Raw genomic sequence first — 19,928 nt, 5'->3', positions numbered from 1 at the left:
ATTTTTTCCCGAAAATCTGTCTCTGTCTAACTGGAATCTTCTGATACAATTTCAAAGAAATAAATTTACTAATGCAAGTTTATACATTATTATGAAGCAAAGTTTCAGAAAAGTGGTTGCTTCTGGCCCTCATTCCTAAATAACTATGGTTATAGCCCTTAAAATCAATCAAAAGGTTCCTTTTCTATTATAGAAACTCTTTAATACCTCATGCTTAATAACAGAGTGGAAACTAGAAAAAATGCTTGTAACATTGCACTTTTTAGCCCTATTAAATGTATTCCTAAACAGTTAAAGTCATAACCACTTAATCCTATCCCAGTCTAACATTTGTGGTATAGAACATTGTTCTTCATTGAGATTCATAGACTACTAAAGATTCAGGTACATAGTTAAATTTTATGAAATGAAAGATTTTGGCCCAAGACTCTGAAATGACCATAAGTAACCAAATCAATACAAACCTATCTTTCGTGGTATGGAACTTTGTAACAAAGTTTTAATCAGATCTATGGACTACTATTCAAGTTATCACACAAAAACCTAAGTATCTATGGACTGTGACACGGAAAACACAGAAGATACAGAGAACTGTGAGTGCCATACCATATAACGACCAAAATGTTTGTGGTCACAAAATTAAGGAAGGTAACCAACCAAATGTAAAATCAGCACTATAGTCAATGTAGTTTCCAGATAAAAGACTGAACAACTCATGGAAACTTTATAGCATGTACCCCATGTTCTAATAAAATGCTTTGCAGGGTGCAGCTTAATATGACCACAGTGATCAAACCCTGAATAGTTGGGGCAAGTAAAGACATACCATTCAAGCTTGATACAGCTTTGAATTTTGATTGTGATAAGACAATGACAAGGGATATGTTTATGACAAGAAGTGATAAGCATGCTTTGGCCCCTAATTCCTGAATGTTTTCAATCACAACCTAAAAATTATCTGGGAGTATGGAGCTTGTTCAATTTCCAAACAATCCATTCCTTTGTACTCAAATTACCATCCAAGTATCAGGAAGGTGCTTATTTTTCTAAACCTTCCTTTGGTGGTATAACACCTTGTTGTACAATTTCAAAAAGATCCATTTACTTATAATCAATTTATTGTCCAGACATCAAGAAAATGATGTTTGATCCCTTATTCAATGGTTCAGGTCCTCCTTTCCTAGCTTGAAAGTTTGCCGTAAAATTCATATAAATGAACAATTAATTTATGGCACAAAAACTAATGTTTACATATGACAACACAAACAATGACAACCAAACAACAATGAAGACTGCACCATACCAATTAAGGTGGTGGGGGGAGGGCATATACTGAACCATTATACTACCCCAAATAATGTGTGGCCTTATAGCAATGGCATTAAATGCCAAATTTCAAGACTGAAAAACATAGTTGACATCTTATTTCTAAACAATATACCTCAAGGGTGCATGTGATCAAATTTGATTATAATCCTCGCTTTCATAAGTTTCAGAGAAAATTTTTTGAAGAAACGTCATCAACAATCAGAATCACATAACTGATTGATGCAAAGTTTGACCAAATAAGCTCAAACAAAAGAGATAATGTATCAGGAAATTATATGGTAGTAAGATTTGTTCTCTTAGAGTGTTCATGACGCAAAATGAGAAATAATTTCCCTTTTTCTTGCAGGTTTTTGTTCCTGAAAAATCATCCAAAAAACGCAAATCATATCATAGTACAGTACTGAGACCTTAGAACTAATGAAATATAACAATTTCTGTAACAAATTAAATTTATTCTTCAAAAGCATAAACTCTTTAAAAGCATTTAACAAAGAAAAAAAAGACAAATATTATAAAGTACACATATATTGTATTAGAAACTGTTATGTGACTATATCTGAACATGTTTGTAAATTTGTTCAGAGGAGATGTTTGAGCACATTTAAAGTAAATATATATCACAAAAAAATTGTAAGATGTAGATGTAGAAAATCAAAATGTAACTAAACCTGCCAAAACTTTCTTGACCTCAAATGTCCATTTGATTTTGACAGGAAATGCACTACTTAATTTACAACTTCCTAAATTTGCAAAAATTATGTAAACTACAAGTAACTGGAATATTGATAAATTCTATCTTAAGAACAATACATCTACATGTACATTTGTTTTCAATAGTTAAAGGCTAACTGTTACATGTATTGGCATATCAATGTATTGCATTAATAGGGTTACTGACTAGAAAAGCTGAGAGAAAATCGTTTTTTTTTTTTAACAAAATGCTTCATTGGGCACAGCTTGATACAACCGCAGAAATAGTAATGGTTGAAAAAAGTGTGGACACAACATTCAAACACAATACAGCTCTTAATTAAGACTGTGATAAAGTGTTTGACTTCTGATTTCTGACCAGACTAAATGGTCAAAGAGCTTTTAATTTTAACCTAAACAAAAGAAATACAAACTGTAAGAAATTTGTACTAAGTTGAAGGAATTGTCCTAAAGAGTTCAAGCCAAAGCCCACAAAGTCAATCTTAGTTCTTCTGTTAACATACATGTTATATGGCACCAAGTGTAAACAATTCCAAAGAGATTCCATACATTTTTACTCAATTTACCATTCTGACATAAATAAAATGCTTTTCTTACCCTTTTTAGCCCCAAATTCCTGAATGGTTGAAGCCCCAATCCCCAACATTAATCTCAGCCTTTCTTTTGTGAATTAACATTGTACAATTTCAAAGTTCTCCATACACTTATACTCAAGTCATTAATTGGAAATCAAGTTCCACATATAACAATTATAACGAGGATGATTACGACAGCACTGAATACCAAATACATGTGTTATATTTACAATAAACATACATCTTTTCAATAAGAAATAAAACTGTTTTAAGATTGATGAATGAAAAAAAATACAATAAGATTACAATATTTTTTATTCATCAATTTAACATCCAAAACTGGAAATGATTGTGGCAAGGGAAACAACTCATTCCACTCACATTTGATGAGAATATTGTACTACAATTTAAACATAACATATTTCCACCCACCAATAATAAAAAAACATCTTACATTTACATGTGTATAATGGTAAATAGTTTAAATTACTGCAGAAATTTACACTGTGATGCCATGTTTTTGGAAAAGTTGCCAACCTACATGTACACACAAGGATGTGCTATTTTTATTGATTTAATGACATTAACTTGCTTTTAACACAAAAGAAATCTGTAGGTAATAAAAATCAACATATAATTATGCCATTCACTGTTTAATAAATGTAGTAGCAGAGTAATTTTGGTTATGTAATGTTGTAAGTTTTAAGTAATCATTCATGAGATCTGAGAATGTAAAGAGTATTCATAGTACATGTACATGTACATTGTTTTTAAAAGGGGTAGATAAAAAAAAGTGTGTACTTAGTGCACATATCAAATTAGTTGATTAATACGTTACTGTTCATACAACTTTTAAAACTCAATTAAGACCACTTACTAAATGCTAAATGCATGTAAAGTATCACATTGTAAGTAAATACATGTACATGTGTATGAACATGTACATGTGTAAGCACATTGACCCAAATGTTAATATGAACAATCTTAAAGTACTTGTACAAATTTTTGAAACCATGCCATATTTCATGTACATGCACAGTGGTACATGCAGGCATAAAAACAAAATTAATTTTTAATTACTGATTTAAATTTTTCATTATTTTTTTTACAGTGTTGAGATAGAATGGCTGTAAAAATCAATAAAGATAATACTATGGATCACATTCCAAAATATGTTTCTGACATGAGACCAGGCTAATTGATATGATTAATAAAGGTACAACCATTTCTGATAAAAAAAAGAGCACATCATATACATGTATTAGACACTTGAGGTAGAATGCTCCCCACCAAAACCTGAAGTTCTTGCATTCCAAAGTTCATTTATATGTTTAATCTGGTTCCCATACTCCTCATGAAGTTGAGCAAATGTTCTTTTAGGTTTTGACACATCATAATAATGAAAATTAGCAGAATCTGTCAAATTTTCATCAGAGGAATTAAAAGGATTGAATCTTTTCATTGGTTTAGATATAGATTCAACAGAACTTTCAATGTCTGAATTCCTTGTATCCAGGCTGGAATATGTTCCTGATAAGATCAAACTATCCCTCATTGCATCTTCCACTAGCTTTGCATCTTCATTCAATTCCTGCAGCTGTCTATGAAGTTCTGAGACCATCAATTTCATATAATCATAACTAGCACGAGACAGCACTTTCATCCAGTCTTCCATATCCTCTTGAGAATCTGCTGCTAAAATGTATGTGCGACATCCTGATCCACTGAACTGAATTTGAAAAACGAATCCATCAGTATCCTCGGACAACTCCACTGTACATCCCTCGAGAACAATGACCCCAATCGGCTCTTTGTCATGACGCTTCTCATAGTAAAAAAATAGGTTTCCTTTTAACACAAACCATCTTCTTTGATACCCTTTATTAAAGTCTCCTCTTTTCAGAAGATAACCCTCCTTGTCAGCTGGCGCCCCTGAGGTTGCGAATTTTGACAAACTCTTGTCATTAATTTTCATCTTGTCCTTGTGTCGATTCATTTGACTGAAACAGGAAGCTCAAGTTACTAAAGTAAATAAGTAGTCATAAACGTTATGTTCTAACTTCCTAATATGCTTAATTTGGGGATGTCACTAAGCTAATCTGATGACAAATTCACACACCATCATAGTCATAAAGTATGAACAGTGATTTACATACAATATATTATTTATCCAATTGGTGGTGGGTGTGGTGTTATACGTGTACAACATAACAAGTCAACAAGTTGATAACAGATAAAGAACAATGTCAATATTGTAATTTTACAAATATTCGATACTCTATTTAGAATTGTTCACTGTCAAAGAATAATAAACACAACTGCTTTCACTTTTTCAAGTTTTACACACTGTCTATTTTCGTATCTCTCTAGACTTTTGCTTTCATCATGTGACCTAAGTAAAAAAATCACATGATTATGAAAATGGCAGACGACAAAAAGATGTCATTGTTTATTACCTTGCTTTATTTAAACGTTTACGTCGGATTTGGGGCTATAATTTCAGTAACGTATGATAAAACGACACATGAATATAAAATTCATCCATATGAGGTGTCAGATTGGGTCGCATTGTCCGAGTTTAAGAATGACATCAATTCAACCGGGTAAGCTACATGTAAGTCGAGATCTTAATAAGACTGAGGCATCGTTTCACAAAGCGCTCGTTAGACTTACGTACACGTAAATCCTTGACAAACCAAGGGACTTACCTGCATGTAAGTCTTAGGTTAGTGTTGTGAAACAATGCCTCAGTCTGTCAGTCTTTTTTTAATGTTGTACCTGACTACTATACAAGGAAGATTTGTCAATTACCCAAAGTTTTCCTTGCAAAAAATTTGTATGAAACATATAACCACTAAACTACAAATATGGAGCAGGCATTGCCTAAATCAGCAAACACTGAGAGCTTTACCATATGTGTACTGTCTATGCAAGATTCGTCAAAATAATAAAAAACATTACAAAAAGGGTGGGGGATCAGGTGACAGTTTTTGTTTCACAATTGCAATATTTCAATTTCAATTTCAACAGAAAGTGAAATCAATATTTTTATTTGAAAATCTGTCTTGTTAAATAATGGGGAATTTTTTTTTCAATGAATGAGCAAGGAGCTAATTTTTAACTGCTTGGAACAAGTGACTGTGAAATAAATGTTTTTTTTTTCCAAAATTCCAACTCCATCCCCTTTTCCCTAGCTATGTAGCACTGCGTCATACTTTACCATTTTTATTAAGGGCATCTCCAGTAACATTCTTTCAGTTTTAGCCGGTCAGATCAATTTGTACAGATTCCGGAAATATTACAGTCCTCCACAGATGGTGGGAATGTTTTACACATATAGACTCTAAAAGGCATTTGAAATGGTTTGGCAAGAGGGCCTCTTCTATATATTATCAAAACATAAAGTCCAGAATAAAATTTTTAATATCATTTAGTCTATGTATCAAAACACAAAATGCTGTATTAAATTCACAAACAGTTTAAGTCAATATTTTTGCTCCAGTTGTGGGGTTAAACAAGTCCAACCCTTTTAAATCTGTTTTAGTAAATGGTATTTTTGATCTGCTTAAAAATGGGAACACTGAACCAATATTAATTGGTAATTTAAAAATTACATCACTGATGTGTGCAGATGATATTATTCTGCTGTCAGAAAAAGAAAAAGGTCTGCAAAATGTACTTAACATTCTTAATGATTTTTGCATATCATGGAAACTTGAAGTAAACACAAAAAAAAATCAAAAATAATAATATTCAATTCAAATGGTAAAAGTTTTCTCAACCATATCAGTATTGATAAAAATATGCTAGAAACAGTAAAATCTTACTGCTACCTGGGCATTACATTTAACTACAATGGTAATTTGAATCTATCAAAAAATAACCTAATGGAGAAGGGATTGGTTTAAAATAAAAAAGTCATATCTATAGATGTTCCTTGCAATTTACTTGAAAAATTATTTGGCACTTTGGTAATACCTGTTATTCTTTATGGAAGTGAGGTCTGGGGAGCTGGAAACACTTTCAGTGACTCTGACCCATATGAACACTTACATTTGAAATTCATAAAAGAAATCCTTGGAGTAAATAGTAAAACTACAAACATTGCATGCTTAGCAGAACTGAACAGAACATCTCTACATCTAAAAGTTCAAATGAATACGATAAAATTTTAAACCATATCCTTAACTCCCCTGATACACTAGCCTAGAAATGATCAGAGAACTTAAAAACAACAACTTGTGGATGTCCCATGTCAAAAATGTACTAAATAAATAAGGGTTCTGTCATCTTAACTTACAACTTAATAACCTTCGATTTTATATCAAAAGAATCAAACAAAGACTACAAGATCAGTTTAAGCAAAATTTAGTAGGCTCAATAGCTATGAATGAAAAACTGTCATTTTTCCGTAAAATATTTATATTTCTTCTCAGTGTGCACCCACTACAGACGGCAAAGAAATCAATACAGAATGAAATTGGACAACCATAATTTAATTTCTTCATCAAAACCTCGCCTCACACCAAGAGACATAGCATATATATTAAACAGTAGCTCTATAGAAATACTAAAAATAACTATCAAATTCATGAATGAATGTTGGAATCGAAGGTCAATTTAATTTAACAGAAATGTATAACTTAACTATAGATTAATCTGTTTTGATCAGATTTACACCACTGGCGCACCATGGTAATAAATTTAGTTTATATGTAATGTATATTACATTGTTCTGTTTTTGTTCATGCCATAACCATTTACTGCAAATGTGTTTGTGCAATAAAATTGTCTATTGTTCAATTGTCTATCATGTTACATAAACAAAATTCAGTCGCAACTGTTAGCTGCCAACAAGAAAGTGATTGCCTTTCCTATCTTAGAAAAGCTATGCTTCGTTTGGATAATTCAGTCAGAGTTATATTTTTTTCTAAGGCGGGTTAGGTTCTTGACAACAGCAACAGTGCAATAGTGGCGATACATGTACAGACATCCACATGTTTTCCGAAGTTTTTTAAAACATCACATTCACTTCTTTAAATAAGTAAAAAAAAAAGAAAAAGACTTGAAAACTATCAGATTTATTTTTTACTAAAATGTAATCTTAACATATATTTTTTTATTAATTTGATTGAAAGAAATGACAAATTTTCTTAGTAAGGACAGTCACTTTTTGTTACTTCTGGGGCATGACTTTTTTTCGTTAGTATATTGGGGAACCTTAAGGGAAATTTAGAAAGTACATGTAATAACCGTAGAGCTCACACTGCTTTGCGGTGCTCGCTATAATGTAGCTCATGAAACATATTTAGTTCAGAGGGTCCATGTTGTATGCATAACAAACATCAGAGCAGTCCAAGTTGTGATTCACACTGAAGGGATTCAGATACATAGACATTTTTCCATTTTTGAATGTTTTTAGTAATGGGTCACTTGAGCAAAAAGTATAAAGTCAATATCAGTCAGTGTCAGTGAAAAGGGTTGAAGGTCCCATACCCTGAATAATGGAATTTGAATGGTCCTAGGTCAGAAACTAATGGTCCTAGACCTTGGACAACCCCTAATTTGAACTGTGGATTCAGACCAAGATTGTGGAAAGGAAAGGGGAATAACTCTGAGTCCCTAACACACTTAGAAAAATCCAGTTAAAATCATCAGGGTCTGCATTGATCAGACATGGTTTGAAATTTTTATAAAGCATTACATATTTTAATGGTCAAAATAACTTTTTCCCTTGTGTTTTACTATATCCTTTATCATTGTAAATTGTATTTTAGATGGGCCTATCTAAATCTGAAGACAAGTACCAACTATGACGATGAGACTCAAGCATTTGCAGCGGGCATGGCAGAGGCTTCCCATTCAGCTGATCTTATTCATGATCAATGGATGAACACAATAGATGGATACTGTTCCAAGCCATACAGTACATATTGCACAAAACTACAGAAGTTCTTACAAGCTAATTTGGATTGGATGAACCAGCAGATTAAAACAAATACGTCTAGTTATTGGCGTATGGTAATTAAATGCCTTTTATGGTTCGATCAAATTTCTGTTTCAGTTGTTGTTTATTCTCAACCAAATTCAGAACAATTGATCTATATGATGTGACACAAGGTTGTGCAACATGAATTTCAAATCACATAAATTGGTACATTTATATAAAAAAGAGACTATTTATCCAACTTTGCATATAAGACTTTGTATATTGGCATGATTTATTTTTCAGGTAAAACTGTTTCTGTTACAAGTTGATGGACTGAGCAAAGGATACGAACTTGTTAGAAAATCTAAAGGTTTGGGATCATTGAGTTACTCCGGACCAAGTACAACAGATATTGATCCATTTGGATTTTAGTAGGTATTACTAGTAATTAGAGATAAAATTTGAAAACATACTTTTTTTTTTAATTCCATATAAATTTAACTCTGATTATAAGGATTTGAAACAATAGACTTTCTTAACTAAACAACTGCAGTTATAACATTACTTAATATGAAACAACTAAATTTGATTTTTTTTTTTTTTTTTTTTGTGAAATTGAGGAAAATTCTTTTTCCTTATCTGGCTTTTTTTATTAGGGGGTCATTTCTGACTGCATTACATAAAAAAATAATAACAATTCAATGTAATACAAATACCACTTTTTTCTTCTCTAATGGTTAGTCCCCAATAAATTCAATATTTCTTAAATTCACAGGGGAGATTATTCAAAGAAAATTGTTTAAAGAGAAAAATACTGTGATGAGGTTTTTGATTAATGCCACAAACAAATATTTAAATGAATCTTTTGGTAAGAAAAAATCTTTCATTCAGTTTTGAATATTTGTGAGTGTAAGACAAAGGGTGATTAAAAGTTCAGATAAGTTCTTATGTACTGGCATGGTTACATGAACAACTTATAAAAGTGATACAACTTCTAAATTTTATAGTATAATAATCACATGCTTTTCAATGTTTCCATTTAGTATGTTCCAAATAGGAGGTGATTTAGAAGATTTGGAGTCAGCTCTCGGTAAACCAGAGAAGTCTCGTGTATTTGGTTCAGGTTCCTGCTCTGCTTTAATTAAAATGTATCCAGGGAACAAAGATTTATATGTCAGTCATGACACATGGAACACATACCAATCTATGTTGAGGATTCTGAAGAAATATGAAATGGCTTACATGGTTCAAGCTGGAATTGGTACCGCTTTCTATTCATCTCTTTATAATGCTTTGGTCTACCAAAGCTAAATTCTCTTCTTTTAATATTGAAAATAGCTTAATATTAATTAGATTTATACTGACCTTCTTCAATCTCTATGATAAACCAGTAGTCTGAAGCCCGAGGCTAGTAAAACTGGTAGTCCTGTTAAAATTTTATTTAAAGACCTGTAATAGCTATATATAAAAAAGTCTCCAAAATATAGTTTGGGTCTATGGATCAGAATAATCACCTGAACCAAGATCAGAGCAGAAAACAAAAGAATTTTTCATGGGATAAAGACCAGACACACACAACAAAGATCTTGAAATAACCAATATAACAAGTATTAAGAAACAAATGTAAATTAGCCACTCGAACTCCACTAAAAAAAGATTACTGTGAAGTGTAGAATCTTTATACTAAAGAATACTGTGTTATGTTATTTGTACTTCATAATATTATCTCCATTAATTATATAGATATGCAAGTATCACACCATCTAAAGTCAGATTGGATGAATACAAATCATGATTGCCAGATTTAAATGTGAATAATTAAAACATATTTCATACAGGTGTGTATGTGCCAGGCTATCAGATGACATTTTCCTCCTATCCTGGAACATTACTATCTGGTGATGACTACTATCTCATTAGCACTGGAATGGTATGTGTAACTGATCCACACAACCACTAGATGTTCAGACATTGTTTTTATTTTGTCATTTAAGTCAAAATTGTGATTTTTTTTTTGCAAAATTGAGAAAGCTTCCACATTAGTTTTGTGTATGTTAAAACTTCCACAAATTGAGTTTTTTGCATTGTAATGCTATTTAATCTCAATGGCATTTTTCAAAATAATAAAAACGTCAGAATGATTTCACAATTTACAGTATTATATGAAACTATATTCATATCTTTCAGACTGTTTACTGGGTAACAAATGACATTTAAATGAATTTTGACAGGTCCAATCAGATTCATATCCTGCCACATGTAGTAAAGTTGGGATATTTTGGCCCAGGCTTATTTTGGTGATTTTCTTTCAAAATGGGGTGGGGGTATGGGAGTTATAGTTAGTGTTTATACTGTATTTTTTGGGGGGTTGCCAAATATTGTTGACAGTTCTAGCAGTCACCATTTCTGGAGTTTTTAATTTTGGTGCTTTAAAGACAGGTGCCAAAAAACGACAAAATAAAAATATACGTACATCCAAATTTGCCCAATTGACAGTATGTGACACTGTGATACCCTCTAATTTGATTTAAAACATGTATGCTTATCTTGCCATCTGTCTATCTGTTGTGCTTTGAGATGATCAAATGATCAAATGTTTACATCTTTATTTACATGAAATTTTATGATTATCAATCAAAGAATTGTTTATTATGGTTTTTAAAAATGCAATAAAAAATATATATAGCTATGTGAATATATCATAAATGACATAAAAGTTAATTAAATGGAAAAAAAATATACTGTCTACCTACAGACATTGACTGATCTCTTCTAGGCCACACTGGAGACAACAATAGGTAACAGTAATAATGACTTGTGGAAGTATGTACAACCTGACAACTCTGTATTGGAAGGTATCAGAGTTATGGCAGCTAACAGACTGGCAACTTCAGGCAAAGCTTGGACAGATATGTTTACACAGTACAATAGTGGCACGTAAGTATGGCAATATCAGACAATACTTGGGTTGATATGTTTATACAGTACAATAGTGGCACGTAAGTATGGCAATATCAGACAATACTTGGGTTGATATGTTTACACAGTACAATAGTGGCACGTAAGTATGGCAATATCAGACAATACTTGGGTTGATATGTTTACACAGTACAATAGTGGCACATAAGTATGGCAATATCAGACAATGCTTGGGTCGATATGTTTACACTGTACATCAGAGGCATATTACTAGGTGAGTTCAGATGAAGCTTAAAGCTGCATCATCTGCTATATTTGTTCAGTTCTGATTCTACTGAATTTTCCTGATTCAGTTTGTAATAATGCAATCGAAGCAATAAATACCGATAATACCTACAGAATATTGTGAAAACAACGTTTTTTCAAATCAAAGAAGATCAGTAGCTCTGATCTAATTATTTTTCGCCATTACCTCCAAAGATTGCCAACTGGACAATGACATGGGTTAAAAATACTTTCACCTTGGTAAAAAAAAAATAACAATAACGGATACACAGGTAGGCATGTGTCTGGTTTAGTTTTCATTTCATCGATTTCTTGATTAGTTTTCATGTAAATAATGACAATTACTGACCATATTTGTGCCACATTATATCACAATATGTAAATTACAAAAGGATCCTTGCGTTACATTCAAATTTTTTTTCTTTTATGGCTTATGTCTGTCAGTCTTCCTTGCCCTTGATTAACCACTTTCGCTTTGCAATCAGATTTTTTTTTTTGAAAGAATCAACCCCAGACACCATATGCATGGATTAAGGTCACCAGAAGTTACATGCGTATGAATTTATCTAGGTCGATTTTTTGTAATGCAAGACAATAAATGTATTGACACCTATTTCAAGTATTTAATGCATTTTGTTTGTATTAAATAAAATTATACAGGAAAAGTGCAATTTAGTAGAAATAATTCAAAGTTAAGGCATATTTCAACAGAAACAAAAATTTACAAAAATGACAGCCAATGGAGCTTTAAGCAGACATATTAAAACTGTATAACAGAGGCATTTTACTAGGTAACTTAACACAAAGCTTGAGGCAATATGTTAATACTATACTTTGTGGCACCTAAGTATGGCAATTAGAAGCAAAGCTTTCAAAGCATATTTATGCAGCACAGCAGTGGCATGTAATTTACATAGGTAATATGTGCTTTAACAAATGGCCTATCAATAAGAAAAGTTTAGGCAAAGTAAACATACCAGTTATGTCTAATAAATGGCATATCTGTATGAAAAGTTTAGGCAAAGTAAACATACCAGTTATGTCTAATAAATGGCATATCAGTATGAAAAGTTTAGGCAAAGTAAACATACCAGTTATGTCTAATAAATGGCATATCAGTATGAAAAGTAGCTGTAAAAATATATAATTTTCATAAGTAAGAGACGCTCTGTTACCCATAGAGTTTTTTAATACTTTAATTTCCTTATTTTTTTGTAGGTATAATAACCAGTGGATGGTTGTTGATTACAAGAATTTCAAGGCAGGATCATATAACATGACTAATGTTCTTTATATCTTAGAACAGATTCCGTAAGTTTCCGTACCACGATAGGTATTTCATATAAAACACATTAGTATTTTAAAATGAGTAATAAAGAATATAGTCAAGGAAAGGGTCTTCCTTTGATTGAATACCAGACAAAATATCTTAGACAGTTAAAAAGGAGAGTAAATCTTTCTATTTCCCTTGAAAGGTGCAAAAAATGAACTAGGTGAAAGAGTCAGGGTCCTTGAAGCCAGGTATTTTAATCTAAGTTTGATATAAGGTTTAAATCTCTTTGCCATTGTCCAGTTAACTAGGTAATGATGTTTGTCAATTAATCAACGGAACTGAAGTTAAGAGTATTACTCATTGTAATTTACTATCAGGGTTTCGTTACAAAGATAATGATGTTAGATAAAAGGTGTTGAGAATTTATGTTAGTCTTCAATGCAACTTTCTTTGTTGCCAGGGTGCATTTCCCCACTTAAGACAGTAGGATATTTTATTTACATCTACTGGTTTCTTTAACAGTGGTAACATAGAATCCAGAGACTGTACTGATGTCCTGATGAAACAAGGATACTGGCCTAGTTATAATATTCCGTAAGTACAAGTAACTGCTCATGATGGTTGGGAAAAGAAACTGTATTGCTTTCTCTAAGTAAATGATAGATAGCAAATATGATCATAGGCGGATCCAAGGTGGAGGGCAGAAGGCTGGGACCACTCCTTATTAATTTGTAAAAGTGAAAATAGCATATTTTTGTGTGTAAATGTAAGCATTAAAATGTGTTTATCAAGGATAATGTGGGATTCTCTGGATCCGACACTGATGATATATAACTTACGAAATTTCTTTCAACAGTTTAAAAAATCCTTAGAAACCTATACTTACAAAATGTTATGTATTGAAGGTGAACCCTTATTATGGTGTTCAGAGAAATAAACACATCTATTAAGTGTAAGAATCAGGCAAAATGGGAAAAATCAGAAACATGCATGTAAAAACCCCACAGATCTTACTATATAATTTCAACTGCTTTCTCTATTTGAAAAGACCATTATTTGATCCTGCATCACTGTGTTGCTCAGAAATTTTTCAAAAGAATGTTAAAAAAATGGGGTTTCTGACAGAGGTTTTTGCCCTTGATATGTTGATTTTCAGTGCTTTTCAATGAAATGTTAACTGAATTTACCAAAGTGATATGGAAAATCTTGTTTTTTTTTCCTTGATTTTGATGGTGCAAATAATCAAATTGAACTTTCAAAATAATGGGTTTTATTCATACCATGTTTCACCCACCTCTTGATTGTTATAGACACTCACACTTAAATTATTTTTTTCAAGAAGATGTGTAAACAATCTTTAAAAATCATCTTATTACTTAGAAGCCCTTTTAGGAATTTTACATAATTTATTAACTATAATAATACCCTTTTTAGCTCACCTGGCCCATAGGGCCATGTTATTGCACTCACTTGACGTCCGTCTTCGTTAAAAAAATTCAAAACTCTTATCTTGTGACACTACTTGATGAATTAAAACCAAACTAGGTATGGATGTTTCCTAGGGTGTTCTGCATAGAACCAATGTGGGGGTTTCTAATCCGTCAAAAAACATGGCCACCATTACTAAAAATAGAACATAGGGGTCAAACAAAAGTTTTTCGAATGTATCTCCAAAACTGTTAGGTTTAGCCAAATTCTCTTAAGAAGTAAGATGTTCAGCATGATGAAATCTGTTTCTGGGGAAATTTGCATGAAAATCTGTTTAGCCATCTTTTTTGCTGTTTTTAATGTTATTACTTTTTTTTTTTAAATTTTTCTCAGAAACTACTGGACAGAATTTAATGAAAATATGACTTTTTCATAGGTATGAGTGTTAGGAATTTTTATCCAAGAAAAAACATGGCCACTTTACAAAAATGGAATGTTGTTTATCTTGACAGGTGAGCGATGCAGGACCCTTGGAGCCTCTAGTTGTTTACTTTATTTGGAGGAAGTTTAATATTAGAAATGTTTTTACTTCAATTTAGTCGGATAACCAATGTTGGATACTTTAGTGTTCTGTGGATATTTGTAACATTTCTGTTTGATTGACAGGAAAATTGGTGCTAATTATTTTCAGGTATTTTGAGAAAATATTCAACATGAGTGGGGGACCTGAAGCTGTTGCAAAGTATGGAGACTGGTTCTCTTATACTGGTTCACCAAGGGCCAAGATATTTAAACGAGATAATCATAAAGTTGTTAGTATAGAATCCATGATGAAACTCATGAGGTACATGTAATTCTAATGTAGAATATTATGAAATTTGCAGTTAACTTTAATTATATTTTCATTATGATCGAACTAATTGTTTAAGATTGATGTGTAGTTAATTCCTTGTTAAAGTTGATGGTATAAAAAAGCAATTGAATATCTCTGACAGTTTTAGTAGAAAGTACTTGTACATATGATGGAGTCCATGTTTTGCAAGATTTTTGAATGTGGAATTTCATTTTAATAGTACTATTCATCAGTATGAGATCAAAAGGCTTTTAAGCCTATGAGGGATGAAGCAATTTGTCCTCAAACAACAAATTATAGTTGATAATGCACTGCCATGTTGTTAAAAGTTGAAAAAAAAACACACGCTATTGACCTAATGATTTTGAGCCATTCATATTTCAGACGCCCAGTATGATGTTACTAATGCTCTGTTCCTAAAATAATACTGTGTTTAACAATACATCATTTTTCAGATACAATGATTTCAAAAGTGACCCTGTCTCAAAGTGTGCCTGTACCCCACCATACAGTGGAGAGAATGCTATATCTGCCAGGTGTGATCTAAACCCCGCTAATGGTACTTACCCATTTGGAGCTTTGGGACACAGACAGCATGGTGGTACAGACATGAAGGTATGAATTGTTTTTTTGTCATATTTGGACCTTTGGGACACAGGCAGCATGGTGGTACAGATATGAAGGTAGGAATTTTTTTTTGTAATATTTGGACCTTTGGGACACAGACAACATGGTGGTACAGATATGAAGGTATGAATTGTTTTTTTGTCATATTTGGACCTTTGGGACACAAGCAGCATGGTGGTACAGATATGAAGGTATGAATTGTTTTTTTGTCATATTTGGACCTTTGAGACACAGACAGCATGGTGGTATAGATATGAAGGTATGAATTGATTTTTTGTTATATCCATTTGGAGCTTTGGGACACAGACAGCATCCATATGTGGGTATAGATATGAAGGCACCAGGTATTAGGAATTTATTTTTGGATTATTTAGAACTTGATTTATCTCCTTTTTCAGACACAGTCGGTATAGTTTTGCTTTTTACCCTTTGACCTGAAAGACGCTCTTCCATGAAAACACGAGTCGCATGATCACAATTCTGTTTCCCGATTGGCCAAATACTAATAACTTAGTGGTGTTTGAAAAAACTATTGAAAATTAAACTGTGTGCCATGTGTTATTTCCTGAATGAAATATAGAAAATTAAAAGTAAAAGGAACAAATTTTACTGTGTTGGCTATCTTTATTTTTAAGGATTGTACTTGTTTTGAAGTTCTTGTTTATTTGTTTATGCACTGAAGTTTTATGATTTTATTTACTTCAAAACAAATTGAATTTTTAGATGGTTAGATTCTGAAAATTTGGAAACTTATATATGGAGGAGATTTTTGTATGTACATACCATTAATGTTTGTGGTAGGATATAACTTCAACTTACATGTTAGTAGGTCAGATCATTGCATTGTATACATGTATTGTAAAATGTGAAATGACCACTTCAGTTCTTTAAATATTGTATTAGTGATAAAGAAGGTTATTTCCTAATAAGAATGAAGTTTGATGTTTTACCTTCTTGATGAAATCGATATTATTTCACTTACACATTTTTTTTTTTTTTTTTTCAGTTGACAAATTTGACTATGTTCAATGCCATGCAGTTTATCGCTATAGGAGGTCCAACCTATGATCAACAACCTCCATTCCAGTGGAGCAAGTCAGACTTCTCAGACACTATACCTCATAGAAGCCACCCAGATTTATTCAAATTTGACCCAATTATATTTGATGGGACAATTAATTACAAAAAATTCACAGGGTACAAGGGATAAAGATTATTATGGCTTGGAGATCATTCCAATAATGATCCAGCACTCCACCAGAAAACCAGAAAAAAAAGACAGATACAATTAACATGTCTTTCATTACCAATTATTCCATATGATCAATATATGGGTTAAGATTATGAATGATTATAAAAAAAAAATTAATGCAAGACTTAAAATTTTACTTAAAAAAATAAATGTTTCCTGCGTGCATTTTTTTTTCACACTCAATGATGCTTGATCCATTGATTACAGATAATTCAGTAATAAATGTTCAGTATCATTCTTGCCATTGTAACTATTCTGTTTTTTTTGTTTCTTGTAAAATTGTTGCATTAACTATTTTTATATTGTCTTTTGCTTGTAACAAGTGTTTATTTTTTTTACAGTATTTGCTCAAACTTTTTAGCCATTCTTAATATTTATAGATATGTATTGTTACAATATTAATGTACATTAAAGTCTTAGGCAAAAAATGCCAGTTCCTTGGGGTTGTGCACACACAATACATGTAGTAACTAAAGACTAAATAGTAAAGTGGTTATCATCAGAGGTGAGCTTATTAACAAAGCTCCGAGATTGTTTTCTATGTTTGTTTTATAAAAATTCTGGCTGGATCAAAATATGTACTTTTTTTACATTTTGATATTGAGGATGTCCACTTTGTATTAGGAAAGTTTTATATTTAAATCAGTCACTGATTTCCAATTTTTATCTAAATTGCCTGTATGGCTACCGGACATATTTCAATAATTAAACATATATTAAAGGTATTAACTGAATTCCAAGACTTTGCTTTCTCTATAGGCTTTACCACAACAAATTTTGAAAGGTTGCTTTCTGTTGTATTAAATAGTGGAAATTTGATGCAAGCTTCTAACGTTCTACTTATGACTGCAAAGCATTATATCTGCCTTTGGTAATCTTGAACTAAGTGATTCATTACACTTTATATTTGTAGTTTTCTATCAAAAATTCAAATCCATATTGCATATTTTGGAGTGAAAATCAATACAATTAACAGATAAACCTGTAGAGGTACACATCTCTGTTGAAGTACAGATAATAAACCTGTATTTTTGTATATAAAACATGTACAACTTCGTCAAAAATTGTCATATTCTGAAAAACATGAACATTCTACAGGTGTCTTCCAATTTCATATCAGACTGTTCAGAAACAATAATAACATATATTATAGAGTTAATGTTTATTATATACATGTACATGAATGTGAATATCATTCCATAGGTTTAATATACATGTATGCAATTTAATGTATGAGCCTAAACCAATCAAAGTACATGTAATTGTGTTGGAACTGATTAAAGTACTTATTTGTACATGAATAGTTAAAATTATTCTGTGTTTTCTTATGTCATTAAACATAACATTTTCTATGGTTTTGTTTTTTATATCTCATAAAATGTGTCATACAGGGTATGCCCTTGTTAACCTGTCTATCTATGGTCTTGTTCTTCTTTAGAAAATTTTTGAAAATTCACAAAAAGGAAGCAGATAGTATGTAGATGTGTGTGCAGCAACATACATATTGGTAGATCGTACCTAATATTTTTAGCATATACATGTAGATTTTCCTCCAAGATGACCTTCAACCAAACTACTAATAATAAAAAACGCAAGTCACTAAACTTAATTTCAAGATAATTGAGCCTAAAGGTATGCAGTTTTTTTTTACAATATTATATATAGATTCTGAACGTAATTTTCATTATTTTGCTAAGTATTCAAAACAAGTTGAAAAAATTTCTTGAAAATTTGTGTAAATAAAATTTATCTGACATCCTTTCATATTCAAAAAGAAAATTCAAGGGGGTCACCTAACATTTTTTCTTGTAATATTCAAAACTTAACATTCCCATTACATTTCTACAAAACATTTTCCCACCAATTATCTCCCCCTTAAAAGTAATGTTAGTAAGTTTTATGCAAAAAATTATTTAAAAATAATTTAAATGCAATTTTCTTTACATCTTTCTCCATGAAAATACAAACTCCTGTATAATTTTGCAAGATGACAGAAAGGAATGATCTGTGTAATACAAAATGTAGGTATGATCTATCTTTCTATCTCAAGTTGTAAAGTACAATGTACAATAAGAGTTTTTGTTGTCTAATTTGGGCTTAAATTATATCTGGTATCAACAATTTGATGTAAATTTTGATATACCTATAGACACTATTATTGCTAGAATTAGGGATAACTTTATACAAAACTGGTATGCATCTATAGAGAATTGTTAAAAGCTTATTATATACAAGGACTTAAAGCTAGAATTTGGTTTTGAGGATTATTTAGATGTTAGTTTTAACTCACATTTTTTGACAAGATTGAGAAGTGGTACACTGAAGTTGAACATTGAAACTGGGCGATATATTGATACTGATAGGCACATGCGTATCTGTAAATGTTGTACCATGAATTGTGTTGAAAATGAGTACCATTTTTTACTGGTTTGTCCTGCTTATAGAATTTTTCGTACTCATAACTTACCAAAATATTATTGTTCCTGGCCAAATACAACAAAGCTTAAAACACTGTTGAAATCAACATCTGTTACTGTCATAAAGAACTTGTGTAATTTTATCAAATCTGCTTGGTCAACTAGGTTACATATTGTTTCATAATTATACTTAATTGTGTATTGTTCTCTGCAATTTGTCATTATGTCACATTGTAATACATGTTTATGTTGCTATAGCATAATTATGCTTTTTTTGCAATAAAGTATTCATTCATTCATTCAAATGTGTAGAAGGCTTCATAAGTTATA

The 19,928-nt window shown here is 31.5% G+C and overlaps 2 protein-coding genes across 2 annotated transcripts; one reads left to right on the top strand and one right to left on the bottom strand.

Annotated features, from left to right (window-relative positions):
- Positions 1-1,760: 1,760 nt before the first annotated feature.
- Positions 1,761-5,010, bottom strand: LOC148608510 (sesquipedalian-1-like). The gene has a single exon (XM_088546428.1). The coding sequence runs from the start codon at positions 4,609-4,611 to the stop codon at positions 3,877-3,879; it is 735 nt and encodes a 244-aa protein (XP_088402554.1). The 5' UTR covers positions 4,612-5,010; the 3' UTR covers positions 1,761-3,876.
- Positions 5,011-18,531, top strand: LOC148608509 (putative aminopeptidase PLBD2). Its single transcript, XM_088546427.1, has 11 exons — positions 5,011-5,218; positions 8,393-8,636; positions 8,848-8,975; positions 9,588-9,805; positions 10,383-10,474; positions 11,321-11,481; positions 12,967-13,059; positions 13,544-13,615; positions 15,141-15,293; positions 15,758-15,917; positions 16,936-18,531. The coding sequence occupies exons 1-11, from the start codon at positions 5,025-5,027 to the stop codon at positions 17,137-17,139; spliced, it is 1,719 nt and encodes a 572-aa protein (XP_088402553.1). The 5' UTR covers positions 5,011-5,024; the 3' UTR covers positions 17,140-18,531.
- The last annotated feature ends 1,397 nt before the right edge of the window (positions 18,532-19,928 follow it).

This window comes from Perna viridis, chromosome 9, assembly GCF_037379345.1.
Source record: "Perna viridis isolate PV_CMFRI_1.1 ecotype Kerala chromosome 9, ASM3737934v1, whole genome shotgun sequence".
Lineage (NCBI taxonomy): Eukaryota > Metazoa > Mollusca > Bivalvia > Mytilida > Mytilidae > Perna > Perna viridis.
The sequence above is the reverse complement of the archived record's forward strand: the minus strand, read 5'-3'. Positions and strand labels throughout refer to the sequence as shown.